The 27,751-nt window shown below is 32.5% G+C and overlaps 2 protein-coding genes across 4 annotated transcripts; one reads left to right on the top strand and one right to left on the bottom strand.

The window, feature by feature from the left end:
• The first annotated feature begins 876 nt into the window (after positions 1–876).
• LOC140863651 (uncharacterized) lies at positions 877–8,110 on the top strand. 3 transcript variants are annotated; one of them, XR_012144000.1, is made up of 12 exons: positions 877–1,129; positions 1,570–1,713; positions 1,813–1,928; positions 2,364–2,518; positions 2,955–3,043; positions 3,144–3,684; positions 4,094–4,198; positions 5,050–5,198; positions 5,282–5,361; positions 5,579–5,684; positions 6,225–6,813; positions 6,896–7,460. XR_012144000.1 is itself a non-coding variant. In XM_073267232.1 (12 exons), exons 1-12 carry the CDS (start codon positions 1,040–1,042, stop codon positions 7,786–7,788), a joined length of 1,788 nt encoding a protein of 595 aa, XP_073123333.1. In that variant the 5' UTR covers positions 879–1,039; the 3' UTR covers positions 7,789–8,110. The 3 variants fall into 3 exon arrangements, 2 of the variants coding, with proteins under 2 accessions (XP_073123334.1, XP_073123333.1); XM_073267232.1 differs by lacking the exons at positions 6,225–6,813; positions 6,896–7,460 and adding exons at positions 7,502–7,576; positions 7,651–8,110 and having other exon boundaries at positions 879–1,129; XM_073267233.1 differs by having other exon boundaries at positions 6,225–7,460.
• A 6,408-nt stretch (positions 8,111–14,518) lies between these two features.
• LOC140866827 (major allergen Pru ar 1-like) lies at positions 14,519–15,467 on the bottom strand. Its single transcript, XM_073271879.1, has 2 exons — positions 15,210–15,467; positions 14,519–15,033 (listed from the first exon to the last, which is right to left on the bottom strand). The coding sequence occupies exons 1-2, from the start codon at positions 15,391–15,393 to the stop codon at positions 14,735–14,737; spliced, it is 483 nt and encodes a 160-aa protein (XP_073127980.1). The 5' UTR covers positions 15,394–15,467; the 3' UTR covers positions 14,519–14,734.
• Positions 15,468–27,751: the final 12,284 nt, after the last annotated feature.

The raw sequence follows: 27,751 nt of genomic DNA, 5'->3' as shown, positions 1-27,751 counted from the left end.
CTATTATATTAATTTACAATAATTTTTTTTCAAACATACAAAATCTTTCTTAATTTTATATAAAAATAATAAAAACTTTTTCGGTCATCTGGGGTCAACTCGGGTTGACCCGAACCCAACCCGAACCGGATTAATTTTATCGGATTAAAAATCGATTGACCCGAATGAAAAAATATCCAACCTTAACTCAATATTTTTCGGATCGACTTGTATCGAGTTGGTGGGTTGGGTTACTTTTTGACACCTTACAAAATATTTCTAAGTTAATAGATTTCTATTAAATTTTATATAATTGCATTGAGTTGAAATTGTTTTTCATAAATCTTGTAAAAGTAGTTTTCTAGATAATATATTACATATAATATAATATAATATAATATAATATAATATAATACAAACGTCCATTGCACGCGATGCATGCATATACATAATTTTTTATATTAATTAATTTTCATTTTAATTTTAGAACTCACATGATGAATTATATCATATTCAAAAGTTTTAAAATTGATAATTATTTAATCTAAAAATTTTAAAATACAAACAAAGATAGCGGGTGTCATTTTTGTAAATAAGATAAAATCTAATCTTAAAAAAAAAGTTACCATATAAAATGACGATTTTTCTAATAATTTTGATTTTTTGAGAATTAAATTAAGATATAATTATAATTTCATTAATTAATTAATTAAAAGTTGGTTAACTAAAGATGGTCTATTATAATAATAAATATAAATATAAATAAAAGCCCAAGTTTTACATGTATCTGGAAGAATGTAACTGGAAATAAAATAAAAGCCCATGTTTTACATAAGAATGTAACTCGATGTTAGCCCAAGGCCCATTTTAATTTGTTATTATTACTATAGGCTAGAGTAAAGCCCACCACATTCAGAAATTGCCGCTGCCACCACTACACGCGCCGCCAGACGTTCTTGTATGCGTTAAACTTGCGAAGCAAAGAGACGGAGATAAACTCAAATTCTTAGGGCCATTCTTCGTTTGTTTTTCTGAATATTCAGCTGTCAGTAAAGTCGCAATGGGTTCTTCCCACATCAGAGACATATTCACTGCGTTCAGTCCAACTCTGGACTTGTTTGCGTTAAGTTTTGGTGATGGTAGAATAAAGGTACCGTAGGGTCATGTTGAATGTTAACAAGGGAGAAATAAATTGTTCTTTTTTTATGTGTTTAGCTTTGTTTACCTCAAGCATTTACTTCTACAGTTCGAGTTACATACTCTTAACTTTGGCTCAGTTTTTATTTTATGTCTTGCAAAACTGTCGTTTTTCTACTGAATTTTTATGGGCTTGTATTTGCCACTGTGAAGTGTGTATGCTTTTGTATTATGAATGAGCTTATATGCTGTGATGTATGCATGATAGGATCTCGAACTGTATTTGATTTCAATAGAAATGTTGTTTATTCTTGCACGCGTGAGTGAGATGGAGTGACAGAGGAAACTGAGAGAGCTTAAGAATGAATTCTTGAGACGATTTCTTGCCTAGGGAATGAGTTTTAATTCTTACCGAGAGATTGATCCATTGTGTTTCATGTGGGGATTTATCAGATATGGGACACAGTAAAGGGTCAGGTGCAGACGGAATTTACAGATATTGCTTCATCCGAATCTACTGGTGTCTTCGGAAAAGATGAACGAGGGCACCTTTCAATGGATTATACATGTATGAAGTGGTTATCTTTGGACAGAAAGGTTTGATTTCTCAAGAGACCTTTTGTTTTTCTCTCTTTTTTTTTAATGTTTGTTAGTTTTTGAGTGCCCCAATATACCCTTTGTATCTGATGTATTTAGAAAAAAAGGAAGCTTGGAAGTTCTTTATTGGTCTTGGGAACAGGCGGTGGCGATGTACTGGCGTTGGATGTGTCTGCTGGTCAGATGAAGTGGTGTATTAACAATTGTCATCCAGGGTGAGTTTTTTTGATTTAGGAAAGAATTGTGGAAGTTGCAGGTGCAATTAGCTTTCTACTGCTTTTTCCTGAACGTTTCCATGGCCTAACAAAATGATGCAGTTAAACTTTTGACCAAGTTTATGGTCTTCTATGCACCTACTTGAGGTGAAGTGAATTTAAGTAATTGATCTGTTAGTAGCTCAGCAATGGAACATTCCATTCTAAAATTTTGTTTAAAATGTTCTAGATAGTGTGAACATTTCTCCGGTTACGGAAACAAAGCTCGTACTTCTGTTACTCAATAGTTCATTGGGGAAAACACAACGGATATTCATTCTGCGTTGTCTGATTTACCATTTATGGCGTGTTCATTAGTTAAACTCAATTGCATTTTACATATATGAATACCAGAAGGTTAGTCTAACCATTTTTTTTTGTATGTGACATGTGCAGGGGTGTTAATGCCATATCCTTTCCTGCTAATGGTTCAAGCATTTACACTGCTGGGGTGGATGGAATGGTTTGTGAAATAAACTCAATGTCAGGAGATTTGCTTGGAAAGTTTAGGGCTATGTCAAGATCAATATCTTCTCTATATGTTTCCCCAGGTACACTTTTACATTCCATGTTGCATCTGGAGTACAAACTCCTTTTCTTTGCAGTCACAACATTATCATTACAATTCTAATTGAACTTGCTGATAGGACTGGTAAGTGAGTGAAAAGAACATAGATGGAACATTTGCTATGGGCTGTTGAGTATAGACACACTCTGTCAATAATAATATCTTCTTGAGGTTACAGGAGAAGTATAGGCTCGACTCATACCAACTTGAGTTCCACTGTGTTGTTTTGATGTTCTGCGTGTGCATTTGATAAGCTATATAGCTATCTACATGAATTATTGACAAGTCTGGAACATCTATGAGCCTGCAAATCTCGTAATATCTTTTTCTGATAGTCTTTCAATGTTGTATTTGAAAATTTATAGTTGAAAACCCTTGTTTATCTGTTTACTTAATGTCTTGGGTTGGCTACATATCAGATGGGAAAATGGTAGCGACAGCTGCAGGTCAATTGAAGATTTTCAATAGCTCAGATTGCAAAAAACTGCAGAAGTTTTCTGGTCATCCCGTGAGATTCTAACACCTGTCATCTGCCACATTTAATTTGTGAATTTTAGCAGTGAGGTACATGTTGACACAATTCATAGATTACTTGTATTTTTGAATAGGGGCCAGTGAGATGTTTGATTTTCTCAGAAGATGGTAGATATTTGCTTTCCTCCGCTATGGGCGAACGATATGTTGCAATTTGGAGAATTGATGGTAGTAAAGAGAAATCAGCCTACTTGTTTCTCACGATGGACCATCCCGCGGTTTTCTTGGATTGCAAGTGCTTCAATAGTGGAGATGAAGACGATATAGTTCTCTCTGTTCTGGCTATATCAGAAATGGGTATATGCTATTTTTGGCATGCAAATACCATGGATGAATTACGCAATTCCAAACCCACCAAAATTTGCATAACTTGTGATGAGGGACAGAAACACAAGGGGGCACTTGCTTCTGTTTTTGCTGCGAAACTACAAACCATTTCCAAGCCTGCATGTGGTCATGTGTTTCTTGCTTATGGTTTACTAATTAAACCATTATTCAACAAAGTTGTGGTGCATTCAGGGACTGACATAAATTTGAATATTTCACATGATGGGATCCTTCTTCCCGTCAATCAATCTCAGAAACCAAAGAAAGCATCAGACTTGCGCAATCGAGGCAAGTCATTCTTCTCCTAATAGTAATCTTTTTTTTTGGTTTGAAAGATTTTATTTCTCTGAACAGAGAAGAGAAATTGTTTTGTTTGTGCATCTATGCCTTTTGGTTTTCTCAACCCACTACCTGGTTCACCCAGTCTTGCCCATGCTATATATTTTCTCGGACAGTTGGTGTTTGTATATTTGACTAGAAACATGGCATAGTGCTCGATGTATATTGTGATGTGTTTCTCCTACTTAAAACTTCCGTAAGACTATGCCACCTTGAATTTAGTTCAATTCTGAGCATGAATGACATGGAACTTTCGACAAGTGCTTATTCATTTTGTGATAAACTTGGTACCGTATTAACCGTTCATATTGTTATCAGAATTATGTTAATCTTAACAAATTTGCATGATGACTAACAGTTACTGCTCTGGATCGGTCTAATGCCGAAGGTGGTTTGCGTCCTGTGCCTAAGGTATTTGACTTGATTGATGGGAAATTTGGAGCTAAGCCTGTGGAACAAAAAGGTATGCCTAAAAGTTAATAACCAATCTTCGTCTCATGAATTTACAACCATTCTGGTTTTCATAGGAAGGATTTTAATTTTTACCAGTTGATTCTATTTTGCTTCAAGTCAGGACAATGTATCTTCAATAACTTCAGGGTTGTATCTGTCATTTAGTTGCTTTGGTCCTATTGGCTATTGATGAATTTTTTTTTTCCAAGGCTATAGTGAATTTGGTGTTTGTGTTGCAGCCAAGAGATCGCTTTCCCTTACAATGTGTTTAAAGCATGAAGTGGAAGTAATGGAATAAATTATCAACTGTTTCTTATCAGCAATGTAGGACATCCATGTGTGATGGTCTCCAGTCTTCTTATGATACCCTAAACCTCCTTGAAAAAATTATTCATTGTGTTTTGTGGCTCATGTATAGTATGCATGAATGGTGGACATCTCAAGTCATTGAGTATCAAAACTGTTGCCATCCCATTTTGGATTTATAGATTTTTTCTGACTTGACTTGTAAGATTTGGAGACTCTTAATCTAAAAGGCTAGTGTCTTAGGTTTGGGTGCTCCATGTGAGTTTGTGAACCTTACCACCTCATTCCATTCATATTGATTTTCTCTCAATTTTTTTGTTGAAGTTTTATAAACAAGCTACAAAAAAAGCTTTTTATTCTTCTAGTTATTTGCCACTGGCGTCGTAATTTCTTTAGCAAACGAAATCCTTCTCTATAATGTCTTGAAATATGATAACTTGATTTTCTAGCGATTCTCAGTGTATGGATCTTATCCTGAATGTTAAGAACTAATTCATGGTGCTCATTTGTTGGTAACATAGGATTAATTCATTATTAAGTGTTTCTCATTTGCAGATAAAGATTTCGACTCTGTGTCCCTTTGTATGGAAGACCAGCTGAGGGTTTTGGGAATACTTGGCAACAGCAATGAATCACTTAGCTCAATATTGAATTCCAAAATGTTGAAGGCCATTGATCTTGATTCAAACACACTGTATAAGAAGGTTCGCCTTCTTGATATAATTACAGTGTTGTTTCTATGCCCGTATTGCTATCTCAAAAACAAATTTTTTTATCAACTACACAGGTGAAGGCGACAACCTTGTCAATGGAATCGAATGATGCAATCAACCTTTTAAAGATCTTGATAGATCTTTGGCTGTCAAGGTATGCTCTAAAGCATTTTTTAGCAACTTGTGTTAACTAAAACAGAGGCTGAGACATCATCTTTCCTCAGGAAGAACAATAGAAGTTGCCTTCTATTTTGAAATTTTGAAAATACGATATAAATTGTGTTCTCGAGAAGCATCTCACTTTTGACATTTTTCTGTGCACATGAATTTTCATGGTTAGCTCATGCTCTTATCGTTGTTTCTTTTGTCAGAAATAAGAGTGTGACTCATGTCCTTCCATGGATACGCTCTATATTGGTATATCATGGAGATCATGTTAAATCTCAGGAACCAAAACTTCTTGATGCCTTGAACAAGGTAAAATTTGGCGAAATTTCGCTTCATTTCTCTTTTGCTTGTAGTGCTTTAGATTTCTCTCATTGTTGTGGGCAATAAGTAAAAATGTAGGCGACCTTCATTTTTTCTGGTTGTAATGTGAACTCTAGGTTGCGTATGGAAAAAGTATTGACATTTAAAATGACCATTGATTTGGAACAGTTTGAAATATATTGTATTGGATGAAACCAAAGTCTAAAATGTTGAGGGAAGGGTTTGAGTTTCGCCAAGTTTGTAGATAGCTGAACAAATATGATAGATTTGAAAATTTTCCATCTGAATGCATTCTTTGGCAGCGGTTTGGTGGGATAGGATTTGGAATGAGTGGATTTTAAAATCCACACCTCTAACTCGGTGGTATATGTGGGCCCAAAAATTTTAGGGGTGTATTTTAAATTTCCCTCATTAGTTTCCACTTATTTTTTTATAAGTTTATATACATATACTTTCCCATATATTTGATCTTTCTTGAGGTTTGTACCGATCTTACATTTACACAAAATTATATTTACCTTCCTCTAGGTGTTTGCTCATCTTACCGTTATCCTCTTGAATACGAGGGAACAATTGCGCGGTAGATAAAAGCCATAGAGGAGGTGTATGTAATTTTTATACCTAAGTGGGTGTAAGTGTAATATTAATACAATATCAGACGAGGTATATGTAACTTTTAAAGTTGGTTGGATTTTTTTGTAGTTATTGTAAACTTCAGAGAAGGTATATATAATTAACCCATTTTGTATACATTTTGACCACATTTGAAAAAACCTCTAACCACATGTCTTTTTAAATCAATATATTTTTTGTAATCTTCACAAAAATTGAAATGCGTGTCACAACTCGGGCCAGAAGCTCCTATAACAACTACTTTGTATTCGTCCTTACTTCATGAAAATGATCAACCTTAGTTGTTTATAGAAGCCCATTACAATCACTTATGAACCATTTTAAACTTAAATTTTCAACCAGTGTTGGACAAGGCTATCACAATTAGAACACGACGTCCTCGTAGCGGCCTAACCCCTCGATTCTCCCAACATTGAGAATCTAGAGTTGGTTTCTCTAGGTTCAAGAGATGGCTCTCGCAGATATAGCACTTTGTCATGTTCAGGTTGTGGCTTTCATACATGTAGCAATTTATCTCCCGATGTTCCTGGTAATGACCATCTCTAATGCCCGTTTTGTCACGCCAGGGCTTGGGCCTGCATAAGCGGGACCACACAATTAGCTTCAATGGCAACTAGTTTGTATCCTTTTTTGTTTTACGAAAATGGTTAACCCGAGTTGCTATAAGAATTCATTACAACCACTTATAAACCATTTTAAACTTTTATTTTTAATCAATGTAGGACAAAGACATCATAATGCTCCTTTTATACAACTTAGGTTTCTACTTGTTATCGGACCACTAGTTTCTCCATAATTTAAGAAAGCCACGGTGTTATTTTTCTCTCATATGTATGCCGAAGCATTATAATGAGCCTGATCAATTTTGTTGTGCTTTGGTTAAATATTTCCTTACGATAAAAACATTTTTTTAATCCCTGGACATTAAGTGTCAGCTAATTTTTTCTGTCACCATTAATGTACGAATTGATGGAAAATCTCATTGGGCCTATACCTGGACGTTGCAACTACTTGAAAATTTCTGGTAAAAGAAGGATCGTGTCTTTGACACAGTTTCTGTTCACTAATTGTAATAGCATGACTTGATAAGTTTTTCGTCTGTTTCCCTTAAATTTTGGTGATGACCTGCTAGTATATGATGCACATCATTCTTCGTTTACCATGTTATTCAGCTCACCAGATCTAGAGGGGTGACCATGGACTTGTTATTTCAGTTATCTGGTCGGCTGCAGCTTGTGTCTGCTCAGGTCAATTTCTCTCAGATTCAAGTAAATAACTGATTTGTTTGTGTAAAACCTTATGCAAATTGCATTGGCAGCAGATTGATAAGGCTACGAGTAACAATAGTCTTGTAATACAACATGACGAGCAAGATGGTGGAAGTGAAGATGAGAGTTTTGATGAAGTGCTTTATGATGAAGATGATGATTCTCGTACGAGCAGTGAAAATGATGTGTAGGTGTGTCTCCTAACAAGAAGTAAGAATTTTTTGGCTTTTGTTGTATTGTTTCCTTCTCCTTTGCCCATAGAGCAGTTTTGTTTCGCAACATTTCTTGAATGCTTTACATATTTACATGTAAGAATCTATTCTTTACTTGTTGTGCATAGCTATTTTGCTTGTGGGCACTAGTCTTTCTTCCTATTTACATGTAAGAATCTATTCTTTACTTGTTGTGCATAGCTATTTTGCTTGTGGGCACTAGTCTTTCTTCCGATGTGAGATATGACTGCTTTCTTTCATATCGTAATCATACGAGTCTTCTTTTGTTTGTATTCCCAAATTGTTTGTTCATCTACTATGAATTTAACGAGCTCTAGTGGTCTTTCTGTTGCAAACTCGGTATTATTATTTTCGAAATGGACTTTTAACTTTGGCCTTAATAGGTGGTATATTGCCCTCCATTGGATTCGTAAGTAGAAACAAGATGCAAGATTCTAGCTTGCACTAAATGACTTGATTCCTCGACTTCGAAAACCTCAATCAAGAATTATATTTGGTCCTAAATTCCTCTCGTCCCTCTAATCTAGCTTGTTGAATGCAAAACTTGATTCTTGCTTTTTCCGGGACATCGTATTTTGTTTCCTTGTGTGCAAGGTCTGTCTTACAACTGTTCTGCAACAAGCACATGATATTTCCAGTGTCGTAGTCGCGACTGTGATAATCCTGAATGTCGTGGGTAACGCCATCTTCAATCCATTATGCTATCTTGGTGTCACATTAATTTCAAGATAGTGTAATTCTTACATCAAATACAAATTCAACTTCAACTCATTTATTCTAAACTCTACACTAAAAAGAATATTTTCAGAATATTCTCTGTTATTTTATTCACAACAACTAATTTATTTCACCAAATATTTTTATATACAATAATTAAATATCATTAATATCTAAAAATAATAATTTCCATATAAATATTCATTAGAAATATTTGTTGGTGTTGCAAAAGTTTAAACTAAGCCAATACATGAATCGTTAAAAACCCAACACAAATTTGGGTTTGACTTGGCTTGAATGAATAGTTTTAAATTGGAATTTCATTACGAATCAGTGCATGAGGTTTTGTTATTTATAAAAAGCACTAAATTGGCTAATTTTTTTTTATTAGACGTATTCCAAGAAATAGTTTTAAACGCACAATGAAAAAGTTAGTCGTTGATCAAAAGAAAGAATTAATTAAGGAATTTTATAGTTTGAATAATAAAGGTTCTTTGTATTCCGATATTTGGAGTGATCATTGGCAAAGTTGTTCATATATGGGTATTACATGTAATTGGATTGATAATAATTGGAACATTCAAAAAAGGTTGCTTGCATATAGATGTTTCAACGAATCACACACGACACAAAATATTTCGCAACTTATATTTATTATTTTAGAAGAATATGGTCTAACTACCAAAGTTTTTTCAATGTCTTTTGATAATGCTAGTGCAAATACTTCTAGTATTAGTGAGCTTATTGAAATATGTAAATCATCACTAGGTGGCAAATTTTTTCATATTAGATGCACATGTCATATTTTAAATTTGCGTGTTCAAGATGGGCTAAAGAGTTTAGGCATACATATTCAACCAATTAGAAACGCTATTCATTATTTATGGACGCATCCTCAAGTTATGAAGCAATGGGAAAAACTTTGTAGAGTAAATGGTATGAAGCCTAAGCGGTTTGCACGAGATGTTCCAACTCGTTGGAATTCAACATATAAATTGTTATTATCCTCTATTGAATATAAAGATTTATTATGTACATTTTTTCATCAATTTGTTCAAGCTCGTGATATTTATTTGTTTTCAAATCAATGGAACATATGCACTAGTATTTGTGAAATTTTAAAAGTTTTTAATGATGCTAGTGACCAATTATCCGGTGTTTATTACCCTACTTCACATTTAGTTTTAACACATTGTTGCAACATTGCTTGTATTTTTCATGAACATGTTAAATCTAATGATAGTGTTTTATCTCAATGTATTATCGTCATGAAAGCAAAATGGGAAAAATATTTTTTGCTAATTCCTGAAATTTTTTTATGTGCTTTTGTTTTAGATCCTAGACTTAAATTGGATGGCTTAAGCGACATATTAACATTATATTATGAATCTTTGGAGCCTATTGCGGAAATGATTCCTTCTATCTCATTGATTTTGTTTAATATTAAAACTCATTTACTTGATATTTATAATGAATATAACATCAAATATGGTGGACAAATTGTTTCACATGAAACACAATCCACTGCAACTAGTAATGTTACTTCTAAACTTACTAAAGCACAACTTTTATTAAGGGAACGGACGAAACGTCCACAAGGATCCTCAAGTTCCAGTCAGGAACTTGAGAATTATTTTACCACTACTTTTGATTTTAGTGATACAGATGAGAAAAATTTCGACATTTTGAGATGGTGGTCGCAAAAAACACAAATATATCCAATTTTGGCTATAATGGCAAAAGAAATTCTAGTTTGTCCGGTTTCAACAGTTGCAGTGGAGCAAGCATTTAGTATTGGAGGAAATACATTGGACGAGAGACGTTCTAGCTTAAGGCCGGAAAATTTGGAAGCTCAATGTTTGCTCAATGATTGGTCAAAAGCCGCTACTCGAACACAACATATTCAAAGTGATGAAGAAGACCAAGATGATACCGAAGGAATATCCGGAACTATGACGGAAGAAAATGCGAGTGAAGTAGAATAAAATGTAATAGATTTGTAATATAAGTCATAAGATGTTGAAATTCTAATATATTGTTTATTTAATAAATGTAATAGATTTTTATTATGGAGATATAAAATATTTAATTGAGATTATTTAAAGAATATGTCTTATTAAAAATTTGTTTAAAAATTAAAAAAAAATTGAAGTTGCTCACTTGCCCGGTTGCCCCTTTGGGCTTTGAATTTAATTCAAAGGTTAAGCGCCCCAGCACTGATTTTGCAGCGCTGGGGCGCTGCCCCTTCGAAGGGTCAGCGCACCAGCGCTAAATTCGAAGGGGCAGCGCCCCAGCGCTTCAAAATCAGCGCTGGGGCGCTGCAATTTTTTTTTTTAAAAAAAAATGCACGGGTTAGCCCGGACCCTGAACCGAAGGTTAACCGGACCCGGACCCGGACCGGAACCGCCGGTTCACCAACCCGGACCGAAACTGGCCATGGGTGGGCCGGTTAAGGGTTGGCTAAATGCCGGCCCGAACCCGGACCGGACCCGGCCCGTGGCCAGGTCTAGTGTCGGGTAGTATAATTACTACCCGATCGGGTTCGGGTACCCGACAAAACCCGACAATTTTTTTTTTTGAAAGTTCAATATATATTAGTATGTATTATTCAAAGACATATCCTCTCTATTTTCATTATATTGCTCTCATCTAAAATGGTCGTTCGTTTTTTTTGGATTGGGTATACATACATCTATTGAGAAATGATGATTTTTTAATTTAATTTTTCATAGATTTGGATTATTTAATTGTTTGATAGAGTTGAGATTTTTTTTTTTCAAAACTTGTGAAAAATAAGTAAATATATGAGGGTAGAAGTAGCTCACAACCATAAATATATGTATTGTTTTTAATTTTTACATTCATAAAATTTGCAAAAAAAAAAAAAAAAAAAAAAAAAAATCCCGGGTAACCGCAGTCGGGTACCCGACCTTACCCGAAAAAATCGGGTACCCGACATTCGGATCGGGTTCGGGTAGTCAAAATGACTATCGGAAATGTCGGGTACCCGACCCGGGCCCACCCCTAGTTAGGGGATCCATGGTACACAGTTGGCATCCATGTATGATTTTATGTTTTTTAGCATGCATGTAATTAGTTTTACAATTTTGACTTTATCATAATAAGTAATTTTAACAAAAAAATCTTCATTTTTGTGGAAAAAATCTGTTCAATTAATCTACAAACAAATCAATTTTTTAGAAAATCGTATTCTTATTTATTGTGCACGTAGTTTTAAAATTTTAACCTCATCATAAAAAGTAATTTTAAAAAAATATACTTATCTTTTTTTTTTTTTTTTTTTTTTGCTTTTATCTTCAATCTTTTTGGAATCTATATCCTTACCTAATATGCACTTAATTTAATTTTGACTTCAGCGTAATAAGTGATTTTACAAAAACATGATCACCAAATATCTCAAATACCTATAAATAAAGGTAAGTTGACAATACACAATTTAAGACTTTGACTTTGGTTCATATTTTTATAATATGTATAGATATAGATTAATCTTATATATTTTTTTTCAGGCATTCATTTAAATTAATTTTGATACAATATTCATAATGTAATAATAATTATATACACATTTTTGATGGTGTGAGTATCAAAATTTAAATCATTAAAAGAGATCAATTTTATATAATTGAAGGGTATGATTGTCATTTAATTAAAAATTAAGCTTAAAATTAATTATTCTCCACATATTCAAATTTTAGCTTGTATTAACTTTAAACTTCTATTTTCAAATATTCTCTACTTTAATATCTCACTATAACTTCAAAATAATATCTAGAAGAATCATATTTTTAATAAGAAAAAACTCTCCAAAACACTATCTTAGAGGGTGTTTGGCTAAACTTATTAAAAACAGCTTAAAAGATGTTTTACGAGCTTATAAGCTGTTAAGACTTATTTTAAAAATAAGCTGTTAAAGTGTTTAGGTAAACTTATTTTAAACAACTTAAAAATATTGATATGTTTGGTATTATAAAATCTTTTTATTGTCAAAATTACCAAAAAAATATATAATTCTATGAAAATAATGTTTCGAGTTATACATATACGAAAATAGTCCTATATTAAAAAAATAAACAATTTTAATATTTTAATTTAAAAAAATTTATGTGATTTGGAATTTTTTTTTTAAAATAATATTTAATGTGTGGAGGATATGATGGAGATTTATGAAAATATTCAAGGATATTTTAGAGAGGTGAAATTTTAAAATAAGATCTTTTTGAAAAAAGTAACGTTACCCTTAATTTTTAAAAAACAACTTATAAGCTGTCAAACAACTTATTTTGACAGCTTATAAGCTGTTTCAAAATTTTTTACCAAACAAAATTTAAGAGCTTATAAGCTCCAACCAAACATCTTAGTTTGGTGAGATTTTCCCAACTTGTCAAGTTGGCGAGCCAAGATGGATATGGCTTGCCCATTTGATAATTGTATCTAGAATTCTAGAATGATTCGTAATTGATTAATCCGAGCAAATATGATGTGAGAACCCGAAAATTCGCTCATAAGAATAAGAGCAGAAAATTTCAGTCGAGTTGACCTTTTCAATTGAGTTGATTTTTCAGTCGAGTTACCATTTTAGTTGACTATGAATATCAGTTGAGAAGAACTCAGCTAGCGTCCAGTTGCCATTTCGTAACAGATAAACTGATAACAACCACTAGATTTTTGTAACAGCCACATTAATTCGAAATCAAGGTGATTAATGACAATAAATGGGAGATTAACAGTCAGAAATGTGCCTATAAGTAACACTGGAATTTCAGACTAATGGTTTACACGATTTCTAAGCAATAACATAGCATAATTCGAGTTTGAGCATTCAGTTGAGCGAGGAGAAAGCATTCAGTTGAGTACTAGTGGAGCAAGCTTTGGAGCAGCTAATCAGTTCTGAAGCAAGATCGTTCGAACAATTCAAATACTCCAAGAACCAGTTCTGTAAAGAGTGAGTGGGCGTTTTGTTAAATTTTTTAAAGCTTTTTTTTCTGATTAACCAGCGTGAAAAACGACTCAATTTTATAAGAACACACTGGTATTGCATCGAAACTTATGATTTAAGTGGTAGAAATATGTATTCTGAATCTCTGTATCTCTGGCACTCAGAACAGACGAGTTCTGATCTCTGTAATCTGGTCTCACTCTTTAGAGAAGTAAAATATAAGAGACTGATGCCAATTAACTCACAAATTTCATAAGTCATTTTGATGCATACTCTGACTCTGATAAATTATGTTATACATGATCTGTTTTATGCTCTGTTTATGTGTTATGTTCTGAAAAACATATCTTTGAAAAGCATATATGCTGGTAAATTCCACCATTTACTGAGTGATTCCTCTATCATTCATCCACCGTAATACACCCCTTTCAGATAGAACTGAAGATGAACTCGAAGAAGACGAACAACACCAGTTTTGGGGTTGGTGAAAAAGTTTTAGAAGCCTGCTGCTAGTCATAGTTTTAATTCCTATCATTATTAGTGTATTTCAATCGATTTGATTATGCATTTATTTCTCTCCGCTGCGTATTTAAAGATTCAATCGTAAAATAGCGATGTAATTTCAGTTTATGAAAAGACTGGTATTTATGAAATTTTTGAACTCCGAAACTTGTTTTATGTGAAAACGTTAAAGTACGTCGATATTAACTAGGTCCGGTTTTGGGGCGTGACATGTGGTAATGGTAGGGTTTGCCTTGCAATTTTAAGAGTTATCTTCAAGGGCTATTTTTGTGATATTTATGATATGGTAGGCAGCCTTTTGCATTTTTTTCAAAGTTCAGAATTTTTAGTATATATATTTTAATTTTAAAAAAAAAAGAAAGAAAGAAAACGAAAATTGAAAGGATATCCAAGCTTGAAATCAATTTTAAAATCAAATACATGTACCTAGCTATATTTTGATCTATTCTATTTGTAATGTATTTTAAGCTCTCGCAAAGTATGAATACATAAATCAAAAATTTTTTTCCCGTCATATTCAAATCCGTATGCAAGGAAATCTTTCATTCACGATTACAAAATCACAGAGCTTGTGGATACAAGCACAACTTCGTCCACAATTTCATTATAATATATTTTTGCAGACCACACGCTATAAAATGAATCAAACGTAACTCTAAATTTTAAAAACCAAGAATATACGTACGTATATATATGCATTAGAAACTAAGCATAAGCATGAGGATTCTGAAGAAGGTAGGCTTCAATAACTTTGTATATGCCCTTCGCACTCTCCTTGCCGGCTCGAATCTCCTCCTCCTTAATTTCGTGTCCTTCAGCAACATGGTATTCGCTGCTCATCTTGCAAACGCATCCACCATCGTTGGACGACTCGAACTTGATATCGTAAGCTATACGATCAAGCTTGTCCCCGAGCGCATCGCCTTCGATCATACTATATTTGCAAGTGAGTTTTTCTTTGTTTACCTCGTCTATTCGGTGCTTCACATACTTAAAATGACTAGCTGTTCATATAAAAAGAGAAATTATACAGCTTGTTTTTATCTGATTTAAGTTTTTTTTCATAACAACATTGTGTTGATAAATTTTTTTTTCCTTAAATAATTAATATTAGATCATGAAATCACATTGAATGTCATGATAGACTAAATTGATTTAAAAGAATCGAAGAAATACTTACATTCGGTAAAATTAACTTGCTCGATGCTTCCCGCTCCGCCATCTCCTTGTAATGTTTCAACATTTTTGATGGATTGTGGCAAGAGTTTGGGCAATAGGGTGTTAGAATCTAGAATTAAAGCATTAAAGAGGCGTCCCGGGGCTATGGGACTAGCAAATTCTTGATTTATTTTGGTAACACCCATGTTTAAGTATTAAAATAAAAAAAAATTCTTGATGATTTATGATTAAGAAAATGGATTTCAAAAAACTTGGATAAAGAAATTGAAAAAATCCATACATATAAATACAATAAAATTGTGATGAGTTTGCGCCTGTTTCCAAGAAATTGTGTGGTGGTCGGCGCTGATTTCTTTTCAAGTGGACATATATCGTATGATGGTTTTCTTTAGTGAACATTAGAATTTTGAAATAAAATTTGGTAAACTTTTCCAACGTGGGCGGCCTCTGTGTTGTGAGACTCAAATGCAGACAAGGTGAAACAATTCTTGTGGGCATTTCTTGACCAAGTATTTATTTTATTACGTCTTTTTGATTAATTAGTTAATAATTAGTCAACAAACTAAGCCACGAAATTTCCACATTTGAGCATTAAAGTTTACATGAACGGAGAACATTAAAGAAGTATCATCTAAGAAAAAGGGAAATGACTGATTTAGTCCTTTTAAGTTAATTTTTTTTTGGGTTTTCTGACCTATAAAAGTTGTGCTTTAGTTTTATGACTTTGCGTGTTGGTTTTAGTTCTATTCCGCCAGAGTGATGATGTAGTATCCAAAACGTTGATGTGAAGCTAGAAAATAATGACGTGGCGTCGAAAAATTTATGATGTGTCTGATGTCATGTCAGCACTCAGACAAAATAAAACTAAAAAAAAAAAAAATAATTATAAGACTAAAACACAACTTTGATATGTTAGAAAACCAAAAATAAAAACAAGACAACTCAAAGAACTAAATTTCCAACTTTTTTAAGAAATAAATTTATTAATTGATAGAAATATTGGGGTTTTTTTATTTTTAATTTTAAAAAAAATTTAAATTGCAAAATAATTTGAAATAGGGCGTTTTGCAGAAGTACTGCAAAACGCTCTTGCTAATAGCGAACCCTGCAATAATAATTGCAGGGTCCGCTATTGTTTAGGGCGCACGCTGCAATTTGCAGCGTCCGCTTATGCTGGCAGCCAGCATGTCACATGGGGACTTGCAAGTGCAAGTCCCCATCACTTGCAAGTCCCCATGTGACACCTTTGTTTTTTTTATTTGTTTTTTAATTAATTAATTATATAATTAATAATATTTAATAAAATTATATTTAGTAGTATGGTCATTTTTTTTTTCTAAATTCTAAATTTCGAATTTGATAATCGGACTGAAAAATTATTAAAAAACAAAACATAAAATTTACGGTTAAAAATATTATATTGATTAAATAAATTTACGATTTAACTTAAATTTTGGTCAGTGGAGTTATATATTTATTTTAATCATTTGGATTTGTGGAGATCCCTCGGTTACGTGGATAAATCTAAAGTAGTTAATTCAAATCTATTTAAACCGAACTGATGCAAAAATGCTATTAAAAAATTTCTCAATCCGAATTCAAGTCGAAACAAAATCATCTCGAAAATTGTGAACTCGAACCGACCGGAATATATCCGAAATAATTCTCTATGTCTATTTATAAGAACTTGCAGAGATCCAAACGAATTAAAATAATTCAATAACTCCGCTAACCAATTTTTAATAAAAAAATAAAATTTATATTAAAAAATATGATATAAAATAAATTTATCAAAAAAATAAAATTTATATTAAAATAAATTTATCAAAATATGTTGATAACTAATAACAAAAAAATTTATTTAATCAATTGAATTTTTTAACCATAAATTTTAATTCTAATTTTCGAGATGATTTTGTTTCGGCTTGAATTCGGATTGAGAAATTTTGTAATATTTTTGCATCATTTGGGTTTAAATAGATTTGAATTAACTACTCTAGACTTATCCACGTTTACGAGGGATCTCCACAAATTCAAACGATTAAAATAAATATATAACTCAACTGACCAAAATTTAAGTTAAATCGTAAATTTATTTAATCAATATAATTTTTTTAATTGTAAATTTTATATTTTTTCTTTTAATAATTTTTCAGTCCGATTATCAAATTCGAAATTTAGAATTTTGAAAAAAAAATGATCATACTACTAAATATAATTTTATTAAACATTTTTAATTATATAATTAATTAATTAAAAAACAAATAAAAAAACAAAGAAAGTCCCCATGTGACATGAAAATTGCAGCGTCCGCTCTACACAATAGCGAACCCTGCATTTTTTATTGTAGGGTCCGCTGTTAGCAAGGGCGTTTTGCAGTACTTTTGAAAAATGCCCTATTTTAAATTATTTTTGTAATTTAAATTTTTTTTAAATTAAATATAAAAAACCCAAAAATATTGCTGTCCATCTCCATCTGGTAATTCTATTTTATTGTAGGTTTACTATCTGTACCTAGGGGTGAGTTTTCGGTATACCGTATAAAAAATATTGACATGAAAAAAATTCATACCGGTACCGATATCGAAATTCTGAAATGTTGGTATGGAAAAAATTCATATTGGTACCGTATAGATACCGAAAAAAAATTCAATATACCAAAAAAATGTCTATATTTCGAAAAAAATTCGGTATGGTATCCCGAAAAGTCGGTATTTTAGCTCGATATCCCAGCCCTATCTGTACCGAATACAAATCTCATTTTCAACTCTTCTGCATCGAACATACTCTAAATGATTACTCTTAGGTCGTGTTTGAAAGGTTGGATCTGATTTGGAGTAATTTCTTAACAACTTAATTGTAAGGCCCGAAAATATTAAATTATTAATTATGGGATTTGAGAATTAAATTCCATATTATGGGCTAATATTGATTTGAGAAGTTATGAACATGATAGATTTAATTTTCGAGCCGAAAATATTTAATTTGATAATTTACGGATTTTGAGAATTAAATTCTGAGAATTCTTAAATTAAAAGAATAAATATTCGATTTGAATATTTATGGAATTCAAGATTAAATTCCATGTTTCGGGAATTAAAGAAGATTAATTTTGAAGATACAACTCGATAAGGGACTGATTTGCAAATATCGAAGTTGAAGGGCTAAAATGCAAAAGGCCGGGATTATTTGATTAATCCGAATTTATTTAATTTTAATCCGAGAATATTTAATTTGGGAATATTTAGAGTTTCGATTTAAATTCTAATATTCTTAAATTATTTTAAATTGAAATTGAATTAAAATGAAGGCCGAGGACTGAATCGCAATTTATGAGGTTTCAGGGACTAAATTGCAATTAGACAATACATATCCGATTTTTATAAAACTTAGCAGAAAGTGATACGTGTTATTAGATGGGATTTACATATTCAGAACAGAGCATGTCGAGCTCTTTCATTTTCTTTGAAATTTGATTTTTCAAATCGCCGTAACTTTTGATCCGCTCGTCCGATTTCGATTCCGAAAGATGTTCTGGAATCCTTGAGAAAAGTACTTCGACTTGATGTAAGTATTTAGTCATCTCGGCATGTTTTGAAAAACGAATTATGGCAGAGATTGCTGTTGAGGTTATGAATGTATTCTTGATCTTGTATGCATTCCGATATCAAAACCGAATCGAAGATTGATTATGAAATGAACTTGTTATGATTTCCAGCTTGTATTTGATATACTTAGCTGCTGTTATGAGGATTATAATGATGTATTAATGATTTAGATGCACGTATGATTTTCTTATGAAGTTAAAGAAGTTAGCTTCGAAGTCGATATTAAGTTGGTTACCGATTTTGAATCGCTACGCCGTCGATTCATGTTTTGAGACTAGTTTGATAGCTGATTATCAATATGAGATGTTCTTTGAAATGTTACCGATGATATAGCATTTTTATTCCTCGATTTTAGACTAGTTTTGAAGGCTAACAACTCAAGACTCCGAATTCAAATTGAAGAAGAGGAAGGGAGGTTTGAAATGCATTTGATCGAATATGTGTTGATGATTTTGACTCGATTCTGAAATGAATGTATTGAACGAAGCTTGATGTGAAGGTTTTGAGATTGCAGTTCAGATTTGAAGAATTCAGAACAGAAGAAATACGAAGGTAAAAGTGGACTACTACTTGAATGGGATTATAACTCGAGATGGTTTGTATCGAGTTCCCTAAATCACATACTTATTTGATTACTTGCTTTTATATGCTCTTCTATGAATTATGGAATGATTCTTTGATGTTAATGAATGCTATTATGATGATATATGTTGCATTCATCTTGCAAGACTTATTCTTTGATTTTGAAATGAACGGAAACGTTCGATTAGACGATTTGAGGGATTATATATGTATGGCCTGGGTGGTTGAGTTAGCCTAGCGTCTGATTTACATATATAGTGGCTTCAAAGTCTAGAGAAGAAAGATAAGTAACCCCACCTCGATCGGGAGAGTCGGTGGTTAGTTATGATATCTTCTTTTCGGGATCCCAACCGACGAAACGGGAGATTTCTGGAGAGAAGCCTATTTTTAATCATGAATTGTCTTTTATTTATATCATGAGTTTGATATATAACTTGATTTGCATGTTAGTTGCTTTTACTGGAAAATATGTTTCTCACCGGAGTTTATCCGGCTGTTGCTTTGTTTTGTATGTGTGCATTGCAACAGATGGGGCATGAGCTGGTCTGAGATGACATTGATAGCTCGGGAGAAAGATGTAGCAAGTGTGGACTCGGGTTTAAGTTGAAGAATGGTATTTAGATAGCATTGAACTTGACATGAACTTGTGATTTAGAAGCTCACTTTTTAGACTTAGTGTAGCTTATGGTATCATGTTTTTATGCTATTTGAATTGTTGTATTAAACATATGATTTGATGCTTGAATCATTATATATGTTGGCATGCATGTGTATAGATTATATGACATGCTTGGGATTTGATTTTGATGATGATTCATGCTTTGTATTAATTTTGACAGCACTAGATCAAGAGCAGATTTTTATTTTTCGAACAGAGTTGTCCAGGATCGATCCTGGAATTTCACAGGATCGATCCTGGCACAAAATGATGCTGGGCAGAAACTTTTCTAAAGTCCCAGGATCGATCCTGGAAGTTCCCAGGATCGATCGTGACCAAAATTTAAATTTTTTTTTATGCCTTCTTTTGATTATTCTTTTAATGTTTGATTAATTGGTTAATTAATCATTAGTTGCCCTAAGATGAGATTAGCAACTCGAGGTCCTCACAACAGGTGATATCAGAGCGTAAGTTCTTGGACTGAGATAGAAGCTGAGCGGGGTAGATTGAGTCACATGCATTTTTAGTGTTGCATGATTATGCGTTATTCGATTTGATGATTCAATGATTTGATAAATTGCATGTGAGCATGATCTTTATTTGAAATTCAACTGCATAATTTACTGATTTTTAAATTTTTGAAATTTTTACCATTTTGTTATAAGATTTCCCCCGGGTGATGTAAGCACCCAGAATCGAAGAGAACAGTGTTCTTTGGGTGATGTAAGCACCCCAGACTGACAGAATAGTATGGCCAGACTGAACAGAATGGTATGGTCAGACTGAATAGAACAGAACGGTATTGCTCAGCTGAATGAAGTATCTCTGATTGAATAGAACAGAATATCAGCAAATGAATAGATGATGTTGTAGGTAACAGTTGGCTTGAAGAACTTGACCAGTTGTTCAAATATCGAAAAGATTCAGATGAATATCGGATCAGATTGATTGAATACCAACTTCGAAACCTAGCAACCAGCTGATAGATTTTGATGAGGAAATTCCGACAGAGCAGAGGTATATTGATTGTTGGTAAGTGCTTAGAACATACTTTTGTTTATTATTCTTTGCCACAGCAGATAGAAATGATGAGAAAGAAAAATATACCCTGTAGAAGCTGAATATTTTGAATTTGAGGAATGTCTTATTAGAATTTTCAAGCCTACTATGATTCTCTGAATTGTAGATGATAATAAGAAAGCTCAAGATTGAGTGAATTATATAATGGCTTGAATTCTAAGAATATGTTTGAATAAATGTTGATGATTGAAACATTTTCTGAAAGACATAGCCCTGTTTAAGAGAATTGAAGCTGAATAATGATTTAAGAGAATGAAATTGTAGACATGCAAGAGTATGTAAGATACTCACAACTTTATCTACAATTTTATTTCCAGAACAGATATGAAGTGCATGATATGAAAATAAATCTTTAACTCTAGCGAATCGAGATGGATTAGTCTGATTCTGAATGCTGAGTATAATAGAAATTATTACACTAATTGTGGAGGAAGATATACGACCAAGCAGTGTAAAGAAAATTTAGGTAGATGTGCTAGAATCTGTTCGAAGAAACATAGATTCTAAGAAGATTCGAATGAAGAATAAATAGCAGAAGTATACAGAGGATCAGAATAACATTGCACCTGAGAATGAGACTTACAGGTAACATATTTATGTTGTTTTCACCTGTTGATGTTGTAGGTGCAAGAGATATATGATAGCTGAAAGCTGTGTTATATTTTAACCTCTGTGTCAGAAAAGAGAATTTGTGAATTGAGTTGAAGAATGAAACTATTGCTTCAATAGAATGAAATTGAACATGATGTTGTTCATATGGGAAATATTTGGTTACGATGCATGATAGATTATGAGATTATAACCAAGTACTGATTAGTGATAGTTTCAGATTATTGAATCACTTGATTTTGTGATTTAACCAATCAGTATGTTTTATGCTTTACGAAGTACATGTGTACCTGAATATCTGAGTTGATTGGAAGCATGTATTCCGTGAAAATGAAGTAGAATTGGTTCTTGATCAGAACTCGAGTATTGAGGAGAAGTATGAATAGTCTGATCAAAGGAGAACTGAAATAGAATTGATGAATAGAAGAAACGATTGAATTAGATCAACAAGAACATGATGTGCATATGAATATGATGATATGATATGGAATCTCGAATTAAGATTCTGTGATTTCGGATTGATGTATGATGTTTGATTACAGAAATATTCCGAAATCAGTATATTCAATGCACTAGATATGTTTAAGATCTAAATCAGCATTGATAGGTATGCCAATGCATAGAGATTACAGATATGTTCCAGTAAGATTTTTGACTTTAGTTTAATTTGTGAACTGGAATTAAATAGTGAATTGATGAATTGATGAATTTATGAATTACCGACTTGATGAGATTATGAACTGAATATTAATTTTGAGGTTTAGAAGATATATGATGATATGAAAATCAGTTACAGATGAGTCTTTTCTTTGATTATGCTGAATCGACTACATCAATTGGACATATAATTCTTGAAATGTTTGATTTCGAGTGGCTCTCCTTGTTTTGTTCATAGAGTCTGAGTGATTTACTCATTCTGAGTTATGTGATGCAAGTGAGTTGTTTTCACTTTGCAGAGTTTGTTATCCAGAAGATTTGATTTTGGATGACCTTGATTGAGGGATTTTCTCAATCTTGATTTATTTCTTTTGATTTTGAGAATTATTGATCCTTTGATGACATTTCAGCGTATTTTAAGATTTTTAGCTCGTAACTGATAGAAGAATTTGAATATGATCCATGATTTTTTTAGTTAGATGATATGAATTTTTGGTATTTGGAAAAGAAGTGAGAAATGAATTATGCATTGATCGATTGATTTTAGATTTCTGTGTATTTTGGTATGAGTATATTCAGACGAATATATAACCAATCAGAATGATTTTAATTAGAAGTAAACCAAAACTGTTCAGAAGATGAAAGAAACACAGAAAGTAAACTGAAGTGATGAGAATTCAGTAAAGAATGCCAGATTGAGATATGAATTGAAGCCTCAGATCCGAATGAATGAATTCTATTATGATTGATTATTTGATTGTGCCTGATATTTCCGAAAAGAGATATCAGAATTTAAAGAATTGCACAACAATGAATTCAATATTCATTCGATAATTGTTTTATCAGAAGATAAAGCAAATAGAAGTAACAGAATTAGTACATTTTTGAAGTTAAATGTACCGAGAGTTTCCGATGAATTTGAAGATCGTTCACCAGATGAGTTCAGTGATAGTTTGGAAACTCCAAAAATTGAAATGAGATTATAATTTGAAAGAATATTTTGTGAAATTACCATGATGAAACAGTATAGATGAGGTAAACAGGTGGTAGTTATGAACAAATTGATTGACATTACTGTATACGATGATTTTTCTGTATGATCAAACCACTAAATTGTGATTAGATTCGTTATAAGATGAACAGTAAGCCAAGAAATATTATTTCAGATTGAAACATTGGGTTTACTATTAAATTGTAATACAGATGATCCGAAGAATTTGAGTACTTTTTGAGGTAAAGGTACAATATATTATCCTTGAATTGGAAGAATAGTCAGGGAAGATGAATCGAATGTCGAGAATGAACTTCACTTGATGTGATACTGATTATCAACAGCTTTGACTACTTTGCAATCTGTGACTACAGCATATTATATTATGATTAATAGATAGTCTGAATAGACTAATCAGAATTTTGCAGAATATATTGTATGAGATGTGCATAACAGCTATCTATTCAGGTCTGTGAAGAAGATAGAGATATGATGAAATTACAGGAATGATGAAAATTTATTGTCAGGATTAAGACTTTAGATTTATTCGACAGAATGTGGCATCGATGGATTGACTGATGTTCTGAGAGTTGGTTATATGTGATTGCATTATACCATTCGTCGATTGATGGATTATCTGAGTTGATTTTCCAGATATTGAGACTATTCTCAGAACTTTAATACCTGATTCGGTATTACTTGACTTGATGTGTTGCCACTTGATGATTATAATTCCTGTAACAGCTATTGAGCCGAGTTTGAGATAATGCTATGAGGATATGATGAAAGAAAATCCGATTTCTTTGTGTTGAAATGTTACTATAGAAGTATATAATATCAGATCAGACATGAATTGTTGATATTAGATCAGATTTAATTTGAGACACACAAAGATTTTGAAGATGAATCTGTATGAAATAAAAACAGAGAAGAAGAAACAGAATTAGTAATTGAATGATAGATATAACTTTGAAGCTGAAACTGATTCGTTAAGCAACAAAGTTATTCTTGAAACATCATTCAATTCAGAATAGAGAAAAAACAGAGTTTAATTTGCAGATTCAGAATATGAAGTTGAATACTGATCTTGAAGCACTGAATTGAATGACAACATAGACATGATATAGGTTCTATGCAGAACATAGAATGATCTAGAGAAAGAAATAAATCGTCACTGAAATTAACTTTCACTGACTGAGATGTCAGAAAAACGTGATGATGTGAATGAAAGATTTCTTCTTTTCAGTTTAATATGATGGATCTGATTTGTTCCACGTAACAAAGTGAAGGAAGTATCAGTATATTCTTCCTATGTACTTTAATTGGATGAAACAGATATCGAAAAGATTCCGAGTTAAGTCGATTAGTCGACAAATCTTTGATTAAATAAAGAAGCAGTTCAGAATGAATTCTTTTCAATGACTGAAAGTACAACTGAATAGATACCAAAGAGAATAGAAGCATATCCGAAGAAAGGATCTAATAAAAAATGAAGTGATGAGATACGAAGTTCAGAGTTATATGATTGAGGTGAGAATAACTTCAGATAATCATTCAGTCTATCAGACTTGATATTTGATTTGACTACGATTTCGAGGACGAAATCATTTCTTAGAGGGGAGGAATTGTAAGGCCCGAAAATATTAAATTATTAATTATGGGATTTGAGAATTAAATTCCATATTATGGGCTAATATTGATTTGAGAGGTTATGGACATGATAGATTTAATTTCCGAGCCGAAAATATTTAATTTAAGAATTTACGGATTTTGAGAATTAAATTCCGAGAATTCTTAAATTAAAAGAATAAATATTCGATTTGAATATTTATGGAATTCAAGATTAAATTCCACGTTTCGGGAATTAAAGAAGATTAATTTTGAAGATACAACTCGATAAGGGACTGATTTGCAAATATCGAAGTTGAAGGGCTAAAATGCAAAAGGCCGGGATTATTTGATTAATTCGAATTTATTTAATTTTAATCCGAGAATATTTAATTTGGGAATATTTAGAGTTTCGATTTAAATTCTAATATTTTTAAATTATTTTGGATTGAAATTGAATTAAAATGAAGGCCGAGGACTGAATCGCAATTTATGAGGTTTCAGGGACTAAATTGAAATTAGACAATACATATCCGATTTTTATAAAACTTAGCAGAAAGTGATATGTGTTATTAGATGGGATTTACATATTCAGAACAGAGCATGTCGAGCTCTTTCATTTTCTTTGAAATTTGATTGTTCAAAACGCCGTAACTTTTGATCCGCTCGTCCGATTTCGATTCCGAAAGATGTTCTGGAATCCTTGCGACAAGGACTTCGACTTGATGTAAGTATTTAATCATCTCGGCATGTTTTGGAAAACTAATTATGGCAGAGATTGCTATTGAGGTTATGAATGTATTCTTGATCTTGTATGCATTCCGATATCAAAACCGAATCGAAGATTGATTATGAAATGAACTTGTTATGATTTCCAGCTTGTATTTGATATACTTAGCTGCTGTTATGAGGATTAGAATGATGTATTAATGATTTAGATGCACGTATGATTTTCTTATGAAGTTAAAGAAGTTAGCTTCGAAGTCGATATTAAGTCGGTTACCAATTTTGAATCGCTACGTCGTCGATTCATGTTTTGAGACTAGTTTGATAGCTTATTATCAAGATGAGATGTTCTTTGAAATGTTACCGATGATATAGCATTTTTATTCCTCGATTTCAGACTAGTTTTGAAGGCTAACAACTCAAGACTCCGAATTCGAATTGAAGAAGAGGAAGGGAGGTTTGAAATGCATTTGATCGAATATGTGTTGATGATTTTGACTCGATTCTGAAATGAATGTATTGAACGAAGCTTGATGTGAAGGTTTTGAGATTGCAGTTCAGATTTGAAGAATTCAGAACAGAAGAAATACGAAGGTAAAAGTGGACTACTACTTGAATGAGATTATAACTCGAGATGGTTTGTATCGAGTTCTCTAAATCACATACTTATTTGATTACTTGCTTTTATATGCTCTTCTATGAATTATGGAATGAGTCTTTGATGTTAATGAATGCTATTATGATGATATATGTTGCATTCATCTTGCAAGACTTATTCTTTGATTTTGAAATGAACGGAAACGTTCGATTAGACGATTTGAGGGATTATATATGTATGGCCTGGGTGGTTGAGTTAGCCTAGCATCTGATTTACATATATAGTGGCTTCAAAGTCTAGAGAAGAAAGATAAGTAACCCCACCTCGATCAGGAGAGTCGGTGGTTAGTTATGATATCTTCTTCTCGGGATCCCAACCGATGAAACGAGAGATTTCTGGAGAGAAGCCTATTTTTAATCATGCATTATCTTTTATTTATATCATGAGTTTGATATATAACTTGATTTGCATGTTAGTTGCTTTTACTGGAAAATATGTTTCTCACCGAAGTTTATCCGGCTGTTGCTTTGTTTTGTATGTGTGCATTTGCAACAGATGGGGCAGGAGCTGGTCTGAGATAACATTGATATCTCGGGAGAAAGATGTAGCAAGTGTGGACTCGGGTTTAAGTTGAAGAATGGTATTTAGATAGCATTGAACTTGACATGAACTTGTGATTTAGAAGCTCACTTTTGAGACTTAGTGTAGCTTATGGTTTCATGTTTTTATGCTATATGAATTGTTCTATTAAACACATGATTTGATGCTTGAATCATTATATATGTTGGCATGCATGTGTATAGATTATATGACATGCTTGGGATTTGATTTTGATGATGATTCATGCTTTGTATTAATTTTGACAGCACTAGATCAAGAGCAGATTTTTATTTTTCGAACAGAGTTGTCCAGGATCGATCCTGGAATTTCACAGGATCGATCCTGGCACAAAATGATGCTGGGCAGAAACTTTTCTAAAGTCCCAGGATCGATCCTGACCAAAATTTTAAAAAAAAAAAATTTTTTTTTTATGCCTTCCTTTGATTATTCTTTTAATGTTTGATTAATTGGTTAATTAATCATTAGTTGCCCTAAGATGAGATTAGCAACCCGAGGTCCTCACATTAATATAGAGTGGAGTACTGGATTTGAAATTTACTTGAATTTTATCCATCTAATGAAGGGTTTTTTTAATATTAATTTTAAAAAATAAATAAATTTTAAAACGACTGCAATACTCCATTGCAAAGAGCGGACGCTGCACGCTGCCAGCACCTTTGACTTGGGGACCTGCAAAAATGCAAGTCCCCAATAATTAATAAATTTTTTATAAAATAATTTTTTATTTATTATTTGATAATCCTTTATATTTTATATAAATTTTGTAAAAGTTTGATTTATATTCGGATCGAGTTCGGTTTGAAAT

The sequence above is a fragment of the Henckelia pumila genome, chromosome 4 (genome assembly GCF_033568475.1).
Source record: "Henckelia pumila isolate YLH828 chromosome 4, ASM3356847v2, whole genome shotgun sequence".
Lineage (NCBI taxonomy): Eukaryota > Viridiplantae > Streptophyta > Magnoliopsida > Lamiales > Gesneriaceae > Henckelia > Henckelia pumila.
Note: the sequence above shows the minus strand (reverse complement) of the source record. Positions and strands in the feature narration are given on the sequence as shown.